Source organism: Rana temporaria, chromosome 1 (genome assembly GCF_905171775.1).
Source record: "Rana temporaria chromosome 1, aRanTem1.1, whole genome shotgun sequence".
Classification (NCBI taxonomy): domain Eukaryota; kingdom Metazoa; phylum Chordata; class Amphibia; order Anura; family Ranidae; genus Rana; species Rana temporaria.
Genome location: NC_053489.1, coordinates 199,207,844 through 199,224,708, shown reverse-complemented (window position 1 = coordinate 199,224,708; position 16,865 = coordinate 199,207,844). Strand labels below are relative to the sequence as shown.

Genomic DNA, 16,865 nt, shown 5'->3' with positions numbered 1-16,865 from the left:
AAGATAGACCGCACAGACTAAATCCAGACATTGGAGAGAGACCCGCTCCTGATGAAATGGAGCCAGACAGAGGGGTAGCACAACATCCCATTTAAGCTGAAAGCCTAAAAGCACTTTAGGAAGAAAAGGAGGCTCTAGGCCTCATGCAGTGTCCTCACATATGTAAGGAGAGTCCCCTTTTAATAAATAAATTGCCTTGATCTAAATACTATACCATTGGAGGCCATTTCTGCTCTCGGCATGTTACATCCAAGCACACAGCATGGCCGCATGTGTGGTAACCAGGGACCTGCATCAATTTTTCTGGATAACAGCTATGAAGTGTAAAATGGGCACCCTAGTGTACAGGAGGTCATGGTGACTGCACTATGAGCATACAGGTGAGCATCTAAGACCCGAGGAGACCCTGATGGTTACACAGCACGCATTATATGACCTTACATTGTACATGGGTCATATGTTTAAGATGAGAGCATTGCAAGTACTTTGGTGACACGGGAGAAATCACAATTTTGGTATGACCCTGAGCTTCACAGTTTTTTGGGAGAACAGCACTGGGAGGTTCAAGAATTTTATGCATGCACCTGGATATGCATTTACGTTTGTCATAAATCATCATGAGATACATTTATAGACTGCACAGGCGATCGAGAACTTTATTTCAGCACACCTTTGCTATATTATGGCATTTTGCCAATTATTATATTTATTTCACTTTTTCTGTATATTGGCAGTCCTGGTAATACCTTATTTATTCACAATACTGTTATATGTGCATATGTGGAGGTTGTTACTTCAATCACGGAGGTAGGGCAGCAACATTTATTGCTTGCAGCCTATAGTTGTTGCCAGGACAGGTGGCAAAGCAGGGCCTTCCACAAAGAAAATAGTCTTTAGGGGGCCTCCAAATAGTTCTTAATGGGGTCCTTGAACACAGGTGTATCCCCCCCCCCCCCCCCAAGTGATAGGTAATGTAGAACTCATATGTTTAAAGCCTTGCCTCTTTAATGCTGAATAACACGATGAATAAAGTTTGCAATAAAGTGTGAATACCTTTTTTTTTTCACTTCAAATCGATCATATGATCGCACAGCTCTATCTGCTCTGTTTAGTAAGTGGAGTCCTCAGTCACAGGGGAATGAATGAGGGAGCTACACGAAAGACTATGTACAAAGGTCTTAATGGAAACATTAGAGATCAATGATCTTAAACAAAATAAAAGCCAAAACCGGTCACGTGTGAGTACTCAGAGCCAAACACTTGTCCAGACTCAGCTAGAGGAAGGAGAGTATTTCTTCCAGAGAAGCTGCCAGAATGGAAACCTCCAAGACTCGCACCAAAATATGACTGCCAAGTTGCCTTCCTAGCTTTTAGAATGATAGGACTTTAGAAATGCCCTGGTTTTTCAAGATCTAGGCTTTGACAGCCATGACATCAATACTGGCAACCCTGAAGCAGTATGGTAAATGGGTTCTTGAAACAGAATCTGGATGATTCGGTAAAGCCCACAGAGAGTCTGCCATGACTTTTACTCTGTCAGTACATCACAACATGGGCCAACCCAGAGCAATGAGCAGCATCTGAATGCCCTCCATCGTAATCATGCAAAGGAAGATGATCATTCAAGGGAGGAAAGGCATCCGATACTGACTCCACAGACCCACCAAGGCATCCACGGATTCCATCAGAAAAAACTGTCCAGTTTGTGGATAAACCTGGAAGTCAACAAGGGCATTCCCACCAGCAACACAGGTTGTGGAAGAAATCTTCTTGGCAAAATGTTCACACCCGGGAAATATACAACAGACAAGGCTGTAATATGAAGTTCAGGAAAAGATTCAATCTTCCTTTTGCATCATGGCAAAACTTTTGTTTTTTCTTGTCCTGCTTAATCCAGATTGTGTACCCTCAAGCAGGATATTCCAACGCTGCAGAGCAGGGCTGTGGAGTCGGTAGATAAATGTTCCGACTCCTCAGTTTTATGTACTTCCGACTCCGAGACTACGACTCCTCTGTATTAATATACGAATGTATTTTATACATTCCTTGAGGGAAAGAAACGCAACCTACCACAGGACTACTGGCTAGGAAGCCAACAGTCTACTGTATTGCACAGTTTAAGCAAAAGACAAACACAATGAAAACAATCAAGTGGCTGGATAGTAGCAGCAGGCATAAACATCAGGAACAGGATCTTTACCAGTTCAAAAATACAAACCACATTATTTGGTTGTTTTAGAACAAAAACAAAGCTTATCTATAATGAACCAAAAACAAAATCTGTAAAACCTAGAAATGGTTTATATTAATCTTCAAATGTAGTTATAGGCTTAGCAAATGCAAATCAATTCAATGTAGAGTTCGAAGGAAGAGAATCGCCTCTGCCAGATCCTCTTTCATAGAGGCTCTTAAGTCAGACTTTATTATTTTTAGGGCTGAAAATAATCTTTCGACACTGACTTGGGTGGGTGGCATTGCAGTAACTATTCTGGCCACATCACTAACGATCTCTGGATAAACAAGGATGGCTTCAACAGTAAGTTTTGATGAGCGATCATACTTTTCAACTTCTTTTAGTTCTTTATAAAACTCCTGTTGGAATTTTTTTATTTGGACACTTACTGGTTCTCTAACATGCGTTCCCTGTAAAAGCAGAATACAACACTATGGAAAGTATAAGTATTGCAGCTCCTAATTGTGCGTTGCGTGCCATATAGTGAAGCACATGAAAAGCATGCTTCTTCACGGTCACTTAACGTGTTCGTTTTGCGGTTACGTGAGGCACTGCATGCATTGGTCTTTATTCTTACAGTAGAGAAGTCATTAATTATAACTTTTTGTGAATTGGGACATTTAAACTTGCTTTTTTTTTTTTTTATTCCAATCTAAATTTAGTAGGAGTCGGAGTCGGTGCATTGTTTGCCGACTCCAGGTACCCAAAATTTCCCCCGACTCCTCGACTCCGACTCCACAGCCCTGCTGCAGAGACAGTCAGATTACCTGAAGTTCCATAATGTTGATCTAGTTGCAAGACTTTGGCGATGATAGAGTCCTCACGGAGTGCTAGGTCTGTTTGCAAACATAGAAAGCCCTGCAGAGGCCATCCGTCCCCGTCTGGCAAACTTAATGAGACAGCTTAGAAAAAAAAAAAGGATTTTTGTACTCACCGTAAAATCCATTTCTCTGAGTTCATAGACGGACACAGCCTTCATTGACCTTATGCTTCTTCCTACCAGGAGATTTAGGCAGAATTCTACAGCACTTAAGGTGTTAAAAACGTTCCTTCATGCCGCTCCTCCCAGGGGGCGTGGCTCCCCCAGGCATAACCCCCACTCTGCTCTAGCAGCTTCAGTTCGTAACAAGCAGTACAAACCAAGGAGGGGTGGGTGCTGTGTCCGTCTATGAACTCAGAGAAATGGATTTTACGGTGAGTACAAAAATCATTTTTTCTCTTTCGTTCATAGACGGACACAGCCTTCATTGACCTTAGGGACGTCCCCAAGCAGTGTCAAGAAAATTCGAGGGGTGGGAAAATAACACAGCAAAAACAGGTTACACCCCAAACAAAACCGGAGTTACTCAACGGAGGAACTCCAACCGTAAACTGCCGCCTGTAACACCCTGCGGCCGAAGGAGGCATCAAAAGATGCACACACATCCACCTTGTAAGACTTAGAAAAGTGTGGAACGACGACCAGGTCGCTGCCATACCCCCTGTAACACAGAGGCATGATGCCAGAAAGCCCAAGAGGCCCCGATCGCCCTGGTCGAATGCGCCGTAACCCAAAAGGGAGGCGCCCGCCCCTTCAGGGCATAGGCCTGAAGCACAATCCGTCGGATTCACCCCGGAAAAAGGTGGCCAACGAGACTACCAGGCCCCCTGGTAGAACCAGCCAGCGACACGAACAGTGAGACCGACTTCCGGAACGGAATCGTAGCAAAGAAGTACATTTGTAGGGCCCGAATCACATCCAGAGGATGTGAAAGTGGCCACCTCCCTCCATTTCGGCCAAGGACATAAGGATGGAAGAACAATGTCCACACCAACGTGAAAAGCCGAAACCACCTTGGGGAGAAAAGACGGCTGCGCCGCAGCACCACCTCATCCTTATGGATGACCAAGCAGGGAGCCTTGCAAGACAAGGCCACCAGTACAGACAAACACTCGTCTGATCGAGGCAATTGCTACCAGAAAAAAATCACAGTGGAAATGCCCACGACAAGCCACGGCCACGTGACAACGCAGACCTTCCTGGGCTAGAACCCAGAGTCAAATGCCTGAAGGGCAGGTACTCAAGCACTTGAGCTAAACCTGCTCCTGTTGACAGTCAACAAAAAAACCTCCCGAATGTCCACAAAGGGAGCATCCAGAAGAACCAAAAGGACTAAGTCCCATGGGGGTAGTGGAGGGGCCATATGCCAGACCCCCAGAACAGACGTAAGCACCAAGGAGTGCGACGCCAAGGCTCATTGAAAGTAACAGCCAGAGCAGAAAACTGACTCCCAACTGTACGTAAGGCGAGAGCCTGATCCACTCCCCGCTGTAAAAAACAGCAGAATCCTGGATACCCCGTACGTACGAGGGTGCCATTTCATCTCCTCACCAGAGATGCAGGCCCTCCACGTATGATGTAAATCCTACGTGAGGTAGACTACCGTGCCAGCAGCACGGTCGAGACCACCGAGCCCAATAGGCCTCGGGCCTTCAGCCCCAGGCTCTCAACAGCCAAGTCGCTAAGCCAGTGGCTGTAAAAACAGGGTGGAAGATCGGACCCTGTAACAGAAGATCAACCCCCAGGGGAAAATGCTAGGGGGCGTCAGTCACCAGACGCACCAGGTTCGCGTAACAGGAGCGACGTGGCCAATCTGGGGCAATCCGGATTGATAAATACCCTCGGCTTCCACTCTGCGCAGCAGGCGAGGAAGAAGCTACCGAGGAGGGAAGGTGTAAAGCAGGCGATAGCGACCCCAAGGAGCCACCAACGCGCCAGCCCACGGGTCCTGTGACCTGGCCAAAAACATGGCACCTTCTGGTTGAGGCGGGACACTAGAAGGACCACGCCTGGAGTGCCCCACTTTCGGCACAGATACTGAAAAACCCCTACGGGTGGAGAGACCACTCTCCGTGGTCTAGCACAGTCCGACTTAGGAGTCGGCTTGCCAATTCCGTACTCCCGGAATTGTACACGGCCGATAGAGCCGGAACGGACCCTTCGGCCCACCGAAGGATGTGCACGACCCTCGTCGCTGCAACAGAGCTCTGTGTGCCTCCCCGATGGTCGACGTACGCCACAGCGTTGACGGACAGGGTCCAGAATGGTCGGCCCTGTAGATCCAGGGACCACCAGGCAAGGCAAAGCTCGATTCAGAACAACGATTGGTAGGTGGGTCGCCACCTGAGTCCAGCACCGCAGGGCTGACTGGGTGCCCCAAAAACCCCTCCCCAACCAGAGAGGCTGGCATCCGTCGCGACCACTGTCCAGTGGCTTGGCCGAAACGACTTCCCGGCCCAAAGCACCGGAAAACATCAGCCACCACACCAGGAACTAGATAACTCATCCGAACCTGGTAATCCAGAGAAGACAGAAGCTAGTCCCCACGTGACAACAGGTCCTCCTGTAGCACCCTGGCGTGGAATTGGGCATACGGAACCGCCTCGAAAGAGGCCACCGTCGGATCCAGAACCCTCAAGCAGAATCGCGGAGATGACCACCACTCGGTCGACAACTGCTGCCCAGCAGATTGCAGAGTCTTAAATTTTTCCGTTAGGAGAACAAAAACTCCCGCCCCGGCGGAATCCAGGACTAGCCTCAGGAATTCCAGTCCCAGACGGGACCAACACTGACTTCTGGACAAAAACAGAAGCCAGCCAGACTTCCTGGAGAGTCTGACACGTGATAGACACGGCTCCACAAATGCAGAGTTCTCAGAAGCTCGTAGGAGAATGTCGTCCAGACATCCCACGATAAACCCCCGCTGACACAGCCGGGCCAGTATCGGGACGAGCACCCTGGTAAAAACCTGTGGTGTCGACACCAAGTCGAGCGGGAGGGCCACAAAAAGAAAAAGGTCCTCCCTGACCGCAAAGCCCAGAATGTCTGGTGCTTAGAGCATATGGGAACATGCAGGTATGCGTTCATGACATCCAAGGACGCCAGAAAAAAATTCCCACCCTGAAATTTTGTACTTTACAAAAAAAACAAACGAGGGCCCTGAGGCCCAGGATTGGAAGGACCCCGTCCACCGTGGGGATTACCAACAGATTGGAGTATTACCCCTGAGACCGTTCCATCGAGGGAACTGGCACCATCACTCCCCCGATCAGAAGATCCTGGACAGAACCAACCGGCGAACCGGAGGAAGCCAGAGGATGGAGGGAAAATCTGTTAGGTAGCCAAGAGAGAAAATCTATCTTGCACCGCGAGAAAACAACTTCGCAAAGCCAACAGTCGGAAAGAAGAGGCCTCAACCGAGCCGCAAAACACAAAGCCAGCCCCCCACCCGACACGGGCGCGGGCAGACCTACATGCGGAAGCAATACCGTCCGCAGGCCCGTAAAGCACGTGGTGCCAGGCGCGTCACAGCCCCGCAGCGGGGGCCTTAGCACCCTGCAGAATACCCACCGTGCTGGGCGCACGAACCGCTCGGGAGAGGAGGGCACTCCTTGCCCTTCCTAGCAGAGGAAGCAGCGTGCTCTTACCACCCGCGGCATCCCTGGGGGTGTCAACCCGGGAGGCCCAAAAAGCCGCTCACCCCCAAAGGGGTGAGTCCCCCAAGGACCCTTTGAGGATCGGTCCATAGACCAGCATGTAAGCCACACGAGGCGGCGCAAACACCCCCCCAGAGGCGGAGGCCCTGGAAAGCAAGGGAAGCGCATCCAGGACTGACTCACAGACGAACTACAGACCCCGAACCAAACGTTCAGCTAGGTCCTAACAGGGCTCAGCAGCACCAGTCAGAGTCTGTGACACCAGAGACCGCGTCAAGACCGGTCTCAGCGGGGTCCCCACAGGCAGGAGCCCCTTCCACGGGCAACGTGGCGGCTTTGCTCCATCCGGACACTGGAGGGTCCACAGGAGGAGAGACCCACCTACTTACAAAGGGGTCGCAAAGCATTCAGGGACTGCAAAAATATATATATATATATATATATATATATATATATATATATATATATATATATATATATATATATATATATATATATATATATATATATATATATATATATATATATATATATATATATATATATATATATATACATACATACATACTGCGGTGTAACATAAAAAGTCCAAATAAGGAACACAGTTGCAGTGCGCTGCGGTTTTCAGGAACCCAAAAGGGACCGGTACATCTGGTACCTCCGCCAAAACCACAAACCGTCTAGTTACTGAGCTATAAGCTCCAACCGCAGAAAATAAGAGCTCCAACAAATTTCTTGGTCGCGTGGGTTTTATAGCCCGCATCCACTGACACCACAGAACCAGAGCCAGACGCAATAGCCGGGCATAGTCTAATGTCAGCGGCATCCCCCGAAGCAGGTTCAGGGAGGGGGCGCTTTTTTACCCCCCAACCAGGCACTAGCTGCTTCAGAAATAACACTCCCTCAACAGAAGTGGCAGGGGGAGGGGCATCAAGGGTTAACTCAGGCCTTAGTGGGGAGGATAGTACCTCGTACAGGCTCCAGGGCATCCCACCACCGAGTTACCCAAACTGCTAAGCAGAGAACCACCCACGGTCACCTCCCGGCTGTTCTAGCTCTAGATCTGAGCATGAGGGCCCCCAGGGAACTCACCACCCCGCCTGGTGCATCGCGCTGAGAGGAGCCTGATGATGTGCTGAGAAGCCGGCTGTGCTGCTGACAGTCCCCACGGAGAGATTCGCGGTCTCTCCGAGCGCTAAAACGGCCACACGAGGCCAAACGAAAATGAAAGATGGCCGCCGTAATTGCAAAAAAACCGCCAAGGACCACAAGAAAATGGCCGCCGAAATACACATGGCGCGACTACGGCAAAATGTCGGCCGTGGCGCACTTTTCACATTTTTTTTTTTTTTTTTTTAAAGGACAGCCAGCAGCCACAGCAGCATAGTAAAACAGCACACAAGTCCCGCAGAGAACACTACAGCCCCCTGCAGTGAACACACACAGCCCCAGCTAACACACAGGCCCCGGTGATAATAAAGAGACCCCAGAAAAAAAAAACCCCTCACAGCCGCTACCCAAAAGGGAAGGAAGGAGAGGAATAAGGGAGAGAGGAAAGCAGGGCGAACCCTCAGTCGACCTCCCCAGGGAAAATTCCAGCCAGACCACTTACCTGTCCTGCGACTACCGGCTGGAGGTATCCCAGACAGAACCAACGTCCGCTAAACGGCATGGCTGTCGGCCAGACACACTGTGACAAGGCCATAAAGACCGGTCATATGTGTGCCCTAGAACCGAAGTTCCCCGGCCGCCCCTGGAGCAAGGGGGCCTGTCGTGGACGTCCCAAAGCTGAGCTGAGGGCCGGCACACGCTCGAAGGCCGAACCTGGGGGGACTACAAGGGTCGAGGACCCAGCCTGTCACCCAGTCGGCTGTTGATAGAAGAATCGCAGGATTCAAAAATGCAGGAACAAAATAATAAAAAGCGAGAAAAATCGCAAGAAAATTGCAAGAAAAACTCCAGAGTCCAGGACTCCAGAGAGAGCCTGACTCTCCTGTCGGTTAGGCAGAAACAAACTGAAGCTGCTAGAGCAGAGTGGGGGTTATGCCTGGGGGAGCCACGCCCCCTGGGAGGAGCGGCATGAAGGAAAGTTTTTAACACCTTAAGTGCTGTAGAATTCTGCCTAAATCTCCTGGTAGGAAGAAGCATAACCCTAAGGTCAATGAAGGCTGTGTCCGTCTATGAACGAAAGAGAAAAAGGCCCATTTGCATGGCTAGTGTGTTGTGTGTTCAATGAGTGCACTACATTAAAATACACCTGCAACATTTTCTAACGCAGCACACCACAATGTAGGGTAGTGCCTTACTGTGTGCTGTAATGCAGATGCATTTGAGGTATACTCAGGTGGCATTCAAAAAGAATGGTGCGCAATTTACACATGGTGCATTATTGTTCAGCGCAGAATACACCTCCAGGATGCTGCAAGGCACCATTGTAAACACCACATGATCTATGATGTGGTGCACTGCTAAAACGTAGCAGGACATAAAAAAAAAAAAAAAAAAAAAAAAAAAAAAAACACACACTTTCATGTTACTACTGTGCACCCCCTGGACTTCAAAGTGATGCACCCAAGGCCCTCTATAATTTCCCAGTTGATCAACACTGCTTTAGGGTAATAAAGTTCACACTATATGTACAAGAACAAGCAATACCTGAGAAGGAATTCCTTCTTTTTGCATGAAAAACTGCTTCTTAAATTCATAGTATGGATTATACTGGTGCCAAGGCTGCAGAAAGTCAAACCTATTAAGACAAAGAAGAAAACAGTTGCAAAGTGAAAAAACATACTCTGAAGCAAACATAAAAACTAAATGTTAAAAGCAAGCGTGAAGAGTTACATTCCTAATCAAGAACTATCAGCACACAGCAAGTCCTTCAAGGGAAGGGGGTTGTATTATCAGCGCCAATCGACAAAATGTTCCAATTAAAGTGGTTATAAACCCATTCTTTGCATACTTTGGTAGATAATGTTATAACCTAATACACATTGTGTGTACGTCAAAAAAATGCATTCTACAGTTAAAGTGGAGTTCCACCCATAAATATAACATTACATCAGTAGTTTTAAAAAAAATGTCATTAGTCCTTTACGAAAAATTGATGCGACTTGGACAGCACAGGTGCTGAAACCTGATCTGACACTGCTTGTGCAGCACTGAGCATGTGCGAGATTTGCAAGGCTGAAATCCAGGAAGTCATACAGTCTGGCTTCATGATGCACACACTTAAGATGGCCCCAGTCAATTTCTATTTTATAAAGTGTCTAAATGCTGTAACAACCTAACAAAACGGACCTTAGTTTACAGACTAACTTTACTAGAATACATTAAGCTTGTGTATTACAGGGGTATTTATATTTAAAAAGTGAAATTGTGGCCGGAACTCCGCTTTAATATATACAAGTGCAAATAGATTATGTTATGTATATTGTGTAAAATGAAAAAATTATAAAATAAAAGATATAAAAAAATAATAATGCATCCTCATTGGGTTGTAGACCTCATAAATCTGCCGATCTGTGGGTGTGGCATAGCACCAAAGCTTAGGGGAGTGGAGTCCTAGCATCACACTACTCCCCCTCCCACTTACACAGTCACTTTCTCTCTGTATTCTGTGTGGTCTCTCTGTCTCTGGCCTTTGCTCTCTCTCTGCGCGCACTCTCTCGACTGCAAATATGCTATGTAAGAATTTCAGTGAGCTTTGTACAAGGGTAGATCCAGTGGAGAGGAGAGGGAAGACAAGTTAAAGTAAACTTGGCCAGCTCTGATCCCAGTCCAAATGACCTGCAGAGCAGCAGCCATGTCCCCTTCAAACAGGCTTGTGCACGCGACTCATTGCACAGGCTGTCAATCAAAGCAGGAGTGGTGTCACTATTTTTTGGGGGGTTTTGGGCTTTTTTAATCAATAAAGCAGCAGGGATTAAAGAGGACAGGCTGTTCTTTTACCTGCCATACTATTCACAAATGATTTGTGCCCTTGTTCTGTATTAGCTTTTATGTTCTGTTTGTATTTGGTTTATCAGGTTTACAACCACTTTAAGGCCAACTTAAAAAAAAAAAAAAAAAAAGGATTTTATGCTCACCGTAAAATCTTTCTCTGAGTTCATGGACGGATACAGCCTTAATCTTGACTTGGTGGGTATTAGCCTTCCTTTAGGAGTGGACTAGGCAGAAACTTATATAAAAGGTTAACTTATCATACACCCTATAGCCCCGCCCACGGGTATAACCCCTCTCTCTGCATCTCGCAGATCAGTTCGTCAAAAAGTAGTACAAACATAAAAAGGAGGGGAGGGTGCTGTGTCCGTCCATAAACTCAGAGAAAGAGATTTAAGGTGAGCATAAAATACTATTTTCTCTTTCGTTCATGGACGGACACAGCCTTAATTTTGACTTAGTGGGACGTCCCAAAGCAGCGTCAACTTCACCCCAAAACAACAGAGCTCCTCCACTGAGGAGTTGCAACTCTAAACGGCCACCTGCAAAACTTTGCGGCCAAAAGAAGCATCTGAAGATGCACTCACATCAACCTTATAGAATTTGGTGAAAGTGTGAGCGGACGACCAAGTCGCCGCCTTACACACCTGGGAAACAGACGCTTGATGTCGGAAAGCCCAGGAAGCACCTATTGCCCTGGTCGAATGCGCTGTGATAGGAAAGGGGGGCGCCCGACCCCTTAAGGCGTAAGCCTGAATTACTGTCTATCGGATCCACCTAGAGATGGTGGCTGATGAGATCGCTAGGCCCTTGTTGGGCCCAGCCACCGAAACAAACAGTGAGTCTGACCTCCGGAACGGAGCAGTGGCAGCTAAATATATTCTCAGGGCTCGGACAACGTCCAAGGAATGCAACGCCGTCTCCCTATGGTGAGACGGGCTAGGACACAAGGATGGAAGTACAATGTCCTCATTGAGATGGAAGGCCGAGACGACCTTAGGTAGAAAAGATGGCTGCGGACGCAGCACCACCTTATCCTTGTGGAAGATTAGGTAGGGAGCCCTACATGATAAGGCGGCCAGCTCAGAGACTCGTCTAACTGACGTGACCGCCACCAAAAAGGCCACCTTCTGAGAAAGTGTCAATAAGTGAATCTCCCCAATTTTTTCAAACGGTGTCTTCTGAAGCACAGAGAGAACCAGGTTTAGGTCCCACGGAGGTAGTGGAGGACGGACCGGAGGGGCCACATGCCGAACCCCCTGTACAAATGTTCTCACTAGAGAGTGAGTCGCCAGGGGTCGCTGAAAGAAAACAGCCAGGGCAGATGTCTGCCCCTTAATCATGCTTAAGGCAAGCTTTTGGTCCACCCCGCACTGTAAGAACAGCAGTATCCTGGACACAAAATAAGTTCGTGGATTCCACTTCATTTATTCGCAAAGTGCCAAGTAAGCTCTCAAAGTGCGATAATAAATCCTTCTAGAGGATAACTTCCTAGCCCTTCTCATGGTAGAAATTACCAAATCCGATAGGCCCCGGTCTCTTAGTACCTGGCTTTCAATAGCCATGCCATTAAAGCCAGAGACTGTAAAGTAGGATGCAGTATGGGACCTTGTGACAACAGGTCCTTTCTCTGCGGTAGACGCCAAGGGACGTCTGCTACTAGCCGCACTAGATTGGCGTACCAAGGGCGCCCAGGCCAATCCAGGGCGATTGGGATCATTGGAATCCTTTCTGCCTTTACTCTGCGAAGTAGAAGAGGCAGGAGCTTTAGAGGAGGGAAGGAATAGATTAGCTGATACTGACTCCACGGCGCCACCAACACATCTGTGGTGTCTGCCCATGGGTCCTTCGACCTGGCCACAAACCTCAATACCTTCCGATTGAGTCGAGATGCCAGAAGGTCTACGTCTGGCATGCCCCATCTCTGGCAAAGGAGCTGAAACACCTCCGGGTGCAGAGATCATTCTCCCTGGTCCAACGACTGGCGACTCAGGTAGTCCGCCTGCCAGTTTTCCACACCCGGAATGTATATGGCCGACAATGCCAATATGCTCCTTTCTGCCCACCTTAGAATGTGCGCGGCTTCTGATGCTGCAGCCAAGCTTCTTGTCCCTCCTCGATGGTTGACATATGCTACCGCCGTGGAGTTGTCCGACTGGATCCTGACTGGTCGCCCCTGTAGTCGGAGACCATGCGGCGAGGCACAGCCTGATCGCCCGAAGTTCCAGGACATTGATCGCCTGGTGGGAATCCTACGGGGTCCATCGACCCCGGGGCTGACTGGAACCCCAGACTCCCCCCCCACCCGATAAGGCTGGTGTCTGTCGTGATGACTGTCCAGTGATAAGGAACGAACGACTATCCGGACAGAAGTGCCAGTGACGTCAGCCACCAAACCAGGGAGGCCCTGACCAGGTGGGCTCACCTGGATCTGGTAATCCAGGGATGATGGGCACTTGTCCCACCTGGACAGAATTTCCTTCTGTAATACTCGCGTGTGAGATTGCGCATATGGTACCGCCTCGAAGGAGGCCACCATGAGGCCCAGGACTCGCATGCAGAAACGGAGTGACGACCATTTCTGGGACGTCAACTGCCACACCGCAGTCCAAAGGGTCTGCAATTTTTCCACAGGGAAGAACACCCTTGCCTCTGAGTCTAGGATCAATCCCAGAAACACTAGGCGTTGAGTTGGTATCATTACTGATTTCTGAATGTTCAGAAGCCACCCAAAATGTCTGAGGGTCTGACATGTTATAGACACGCTCTCCTCAAATTCTGAGGCTGAAGGGGCCCTCAGAAGAAGGTCATCCAAGTAGCCCACGATAACGATGCCACGTTGTCTTAGTAGGGCGAGAATTGGGGCAATCACCTTTGTGAAGACTCTTGGTGCCGATGCCAGGCCAAAGGGGAAAGCCACAAACTAATAGTGGTCTTCCCCGACCGCAAAGCGCAGAAGTTTGATGTTTTGTGCATATGGGGACATGTAGATAGGCATCCCTGATGTCCAAGGATGCCAGAAAGTCCCCCGGCTGGAGGGTAGACACAACAGAGCAGATTGATGCCATCCGGAATCCTTGAACCTTCACAAAGCAATTGAAGGCCCTGAGGTCCAGGATAGGACGAACGCCCTCCTTCTTTGGTACAATGAACAGATTGGAGTAAAACCCCTGAAACCGATCTTGTACTGGGACAGGAATAACCACCCCACGTTCCAGCAGGTCTTGAATTGCCCCATCTAGGGCTTCCCGACGAGCCGGTAATAGCTGAAGGTTGGAGGGAAAAAATCTGTTTGGTGGGCAAGATAGGAGCTCTATCTTGTACCCTGATGAGACTACCTCGCAAACCCACCGGTCAAGAATCCGAGATATCCACCGGGTCACGAATTTGCGAAGACGTTCCCCTACCCGAGAGATGGGTGGGGGCGCACCTTCATGCGGACGTGGCCTTAACGGGTTTGCGAAACCAGGGTTGTCTCTGTCCCTGAGCAGGAGTTTTATTGGCCTGTAGTTTTCTTCCCGCAGTGCTGGGCGGGCAAAAAAAACGCTTGGGTGCAGTAAAGAAGGGCCCCTGTCGCCGACGTGGCTCCTTCCCCTTATAGGTCTGTGGGAGCAAGGTGCTCTTACCTCCTGTGGCATCCTTAATAATGGCATCCAGGCAAGCTCCAAAGAGTCCATTGCCTTAAAAGGGCAGGTCCATTAGGGCCTTCTTGGAAGCTTGGTCCGCCGACCAATTCTTCAACCACAGTAGACGGCGTAACACAACAGCCTGAGCAGAGGAATAGTGTCCAAGGCTGATTCACACACGAATTTCAGGCCCTGTACCAGTTGTTCCGCTAGGGCTACCTTGTAAGTGGAAGCGTGATGTGTTTGTAACCCATTGAGCAGTAACTTTGCCCACTCCGTGAGTGTCTGGGACACCAGAGCCCAAACTATGGTTGGGCATACCGCTGAACCTACTACAGTGTATAGGTTACGGGATATTGACTCTGCCTTCTTGTCCGCCGGGTCATTGAAGGAAGGAGCCCCCTCCACCGGAAGGGTGGTCAGCTTGTTTAGTCTGGACACAGGAGGGTCCACTGTAGGGGGCGAGTTCCATTTCTTTAAGAAACTCTCCTCCAGTGGGTAACGTACCGCTAGTTTTTTTAGGTACATAAAAAGGTCTTTTGTGGTCTGTCCCATTCCTTGTATAAAAGTTTGTCTAAATAAGACACACAAGGGAACACCTTAGCAGTGCGATTCGCTTTACGGAACCCAAAGGGGACCGGCGCTTCTGTTGCTTCTACAGACCCCTCTATCTTTAGGGTATCTCGCACTGCGGTGATAAGGTCATTCACCAGAGCCTTCTCGTGAGCTGACCTGGGTCCAGAGTCATCCTCACTGTCTGGCCGCTCTAGGTCTGCACCGTCAGATACCTCAGAGTCAGGGTCCTGAGTGGTAGCTAGACCTGGCTCCGTATCGGAGTTGTCTCCAGACGATGGCGGGGGGAGGAAGCGCTTTCTAGCCCCCGTTCTTCCACGTGCTGATTCCACCTTGGCAATGAAGGCCAGGATTGCCGACATAGCGTCCACCGATACATCGTGTACAGGGGCATCAATTGCCAGCTCAGGTGTTTCAGGGAAAGAAACATCTGTTTGACGCCATGCTGCCCACACGCTTGACACAGGGATTCCAAGCAAGGTGGACAACCCATCCTCCTAACTGCAGCAGAGATGAGGGGTACCCCCCAGAGGACTCAACACCCTGGAACCAGAAGTGCAGTGCCGCTTAGCTGGGCTGCTTCTTGTCCGCTGAATATAACTGTCAGTCTGCTGAATGGCTGCTATCTACAAGGCTGCTGCCTTATCAGCTTGTTTTATAGTGTATAAAATAGTGCAGCGCCAAAATAAAATCTAAGACAATAATTATAATCAAATATTGAAGAAAGTCCATATAGTGCACAAGTGAAAAAATCCAAATGGTGCTCCAATGTAAAGTGATTAAGTGCAGTAAATCAGAAATTCTGTGATCCACAGGTAAAGAATCCTCCACCGGTTAACTAAATAGATAGATGGCCTCTCACCTTAGCCATTCGACCATGGCTAGGTCACAAAGCGTGTTACACCTCCCAGGTGTGAGCAAAAAACCTTTGAATCCCAATAGGCAGGCAGCTAACCAGCAACTCGGTTCAGCCAATTTCCAGATCAGCAGGAGGGTATATGTGAATGAGAGAGGAAACAGACTAGTGCTCTCTGTCTGGTAAAACTAGGTATTTATCAAAAAACAGGTAACAACTTACAATTAGTGGCACTCAAAGCCGAGTGTGAAGCATCAATAGCATATATCGGAGCTGCAGGCTTCCGATTCTACGATCTGTTCACAAACCAGCATGTGAGACGGCGAGCGCGGGTGACGTCACGTAACTCCTCCCCCTTTCGTACGTTACGTCCCAATAGGCGGGACTTCATCAGCATAGGGTGGGGAGATAACGTGTGCGTCCCCCTGCGTGTTATATAGTATGCCGTTGCCTCGGCAACCTAGCACAACAAATAAAGACCTGCCAACAGCGCCATCTTGTGTCTATATAATAGAAGACGGCCGGTCATACTTAACAAATTGCCAAGCAGACCGAAAACAACTCTATGCTCAACATAAAGTGAAAAGGAGGGGGCAGATACAATATTCTTTAGAAAAATTAATACTAATTAATAAATATAATCAGATTTAAGTGACATCAGCCACGGTCGCCTTCTCACTAACAAATAAATATTGTGAATGACACCAAGGACATTCATTTACTGCCTAACATAGCAAAATTTGCCATATCTCGCAGCACAGAACAAATTACCAATAAAAGATAATATCTCAATCCGTCAATACCAGCATATTAGAACAGTATATAATATACAGTATATAGATTAAATTAAAATTCATATAAAATTCATATGTAATCCATACAGAATCATATACAAAAACCAATCTTCTATCATATATAAAAAATTATTTCATAAATAATTCATATAAAAATTCATATAAAATTCCCCAATACACAATCAAGATACAAAATTACTAAAAAGTATTAAAATTAAAAAATTACTTAGCGATTGGAAATAAAACAATTTATCAGCTTGTTTGCTAGTCAGCAGCGTGTGTCTGTTTGGCTGCTAAATTTATAAGATGGCCGTCGTTAAGGCGCTAAAGATCAAGTATACCAAGGCTCCAAAGCATGGCCACCAGTG

At 48.2% G+C, this 16,865-nt stretch overlaps 1 protein-coding gene across 3 annotated transcripts in view; it reads right to left on the bottom strand.

The window, feature by feature from the left end:
• LOC120935572 (splicing factor SWAP) overlaps nt 1-16,865 on the bottom strand; it is a 173,254-nt gene that overhangs the window by 104,544 nt on the left and 51,845 nt on the right. For all 3 annotated transcript variants that reach the window (XM_040347622.1, XM_040347628.1, XM_040347634.1), the window contains one exon: nt 9,365-9,455. In XM_040347622.1, coding sequence (XP_040203556.1) covers nt 9,365-9,455 — 91 coding nt within the window. The remainder of the gene's footprint in view (nt 1-9,364; nt 9,456-16,865) is intronic.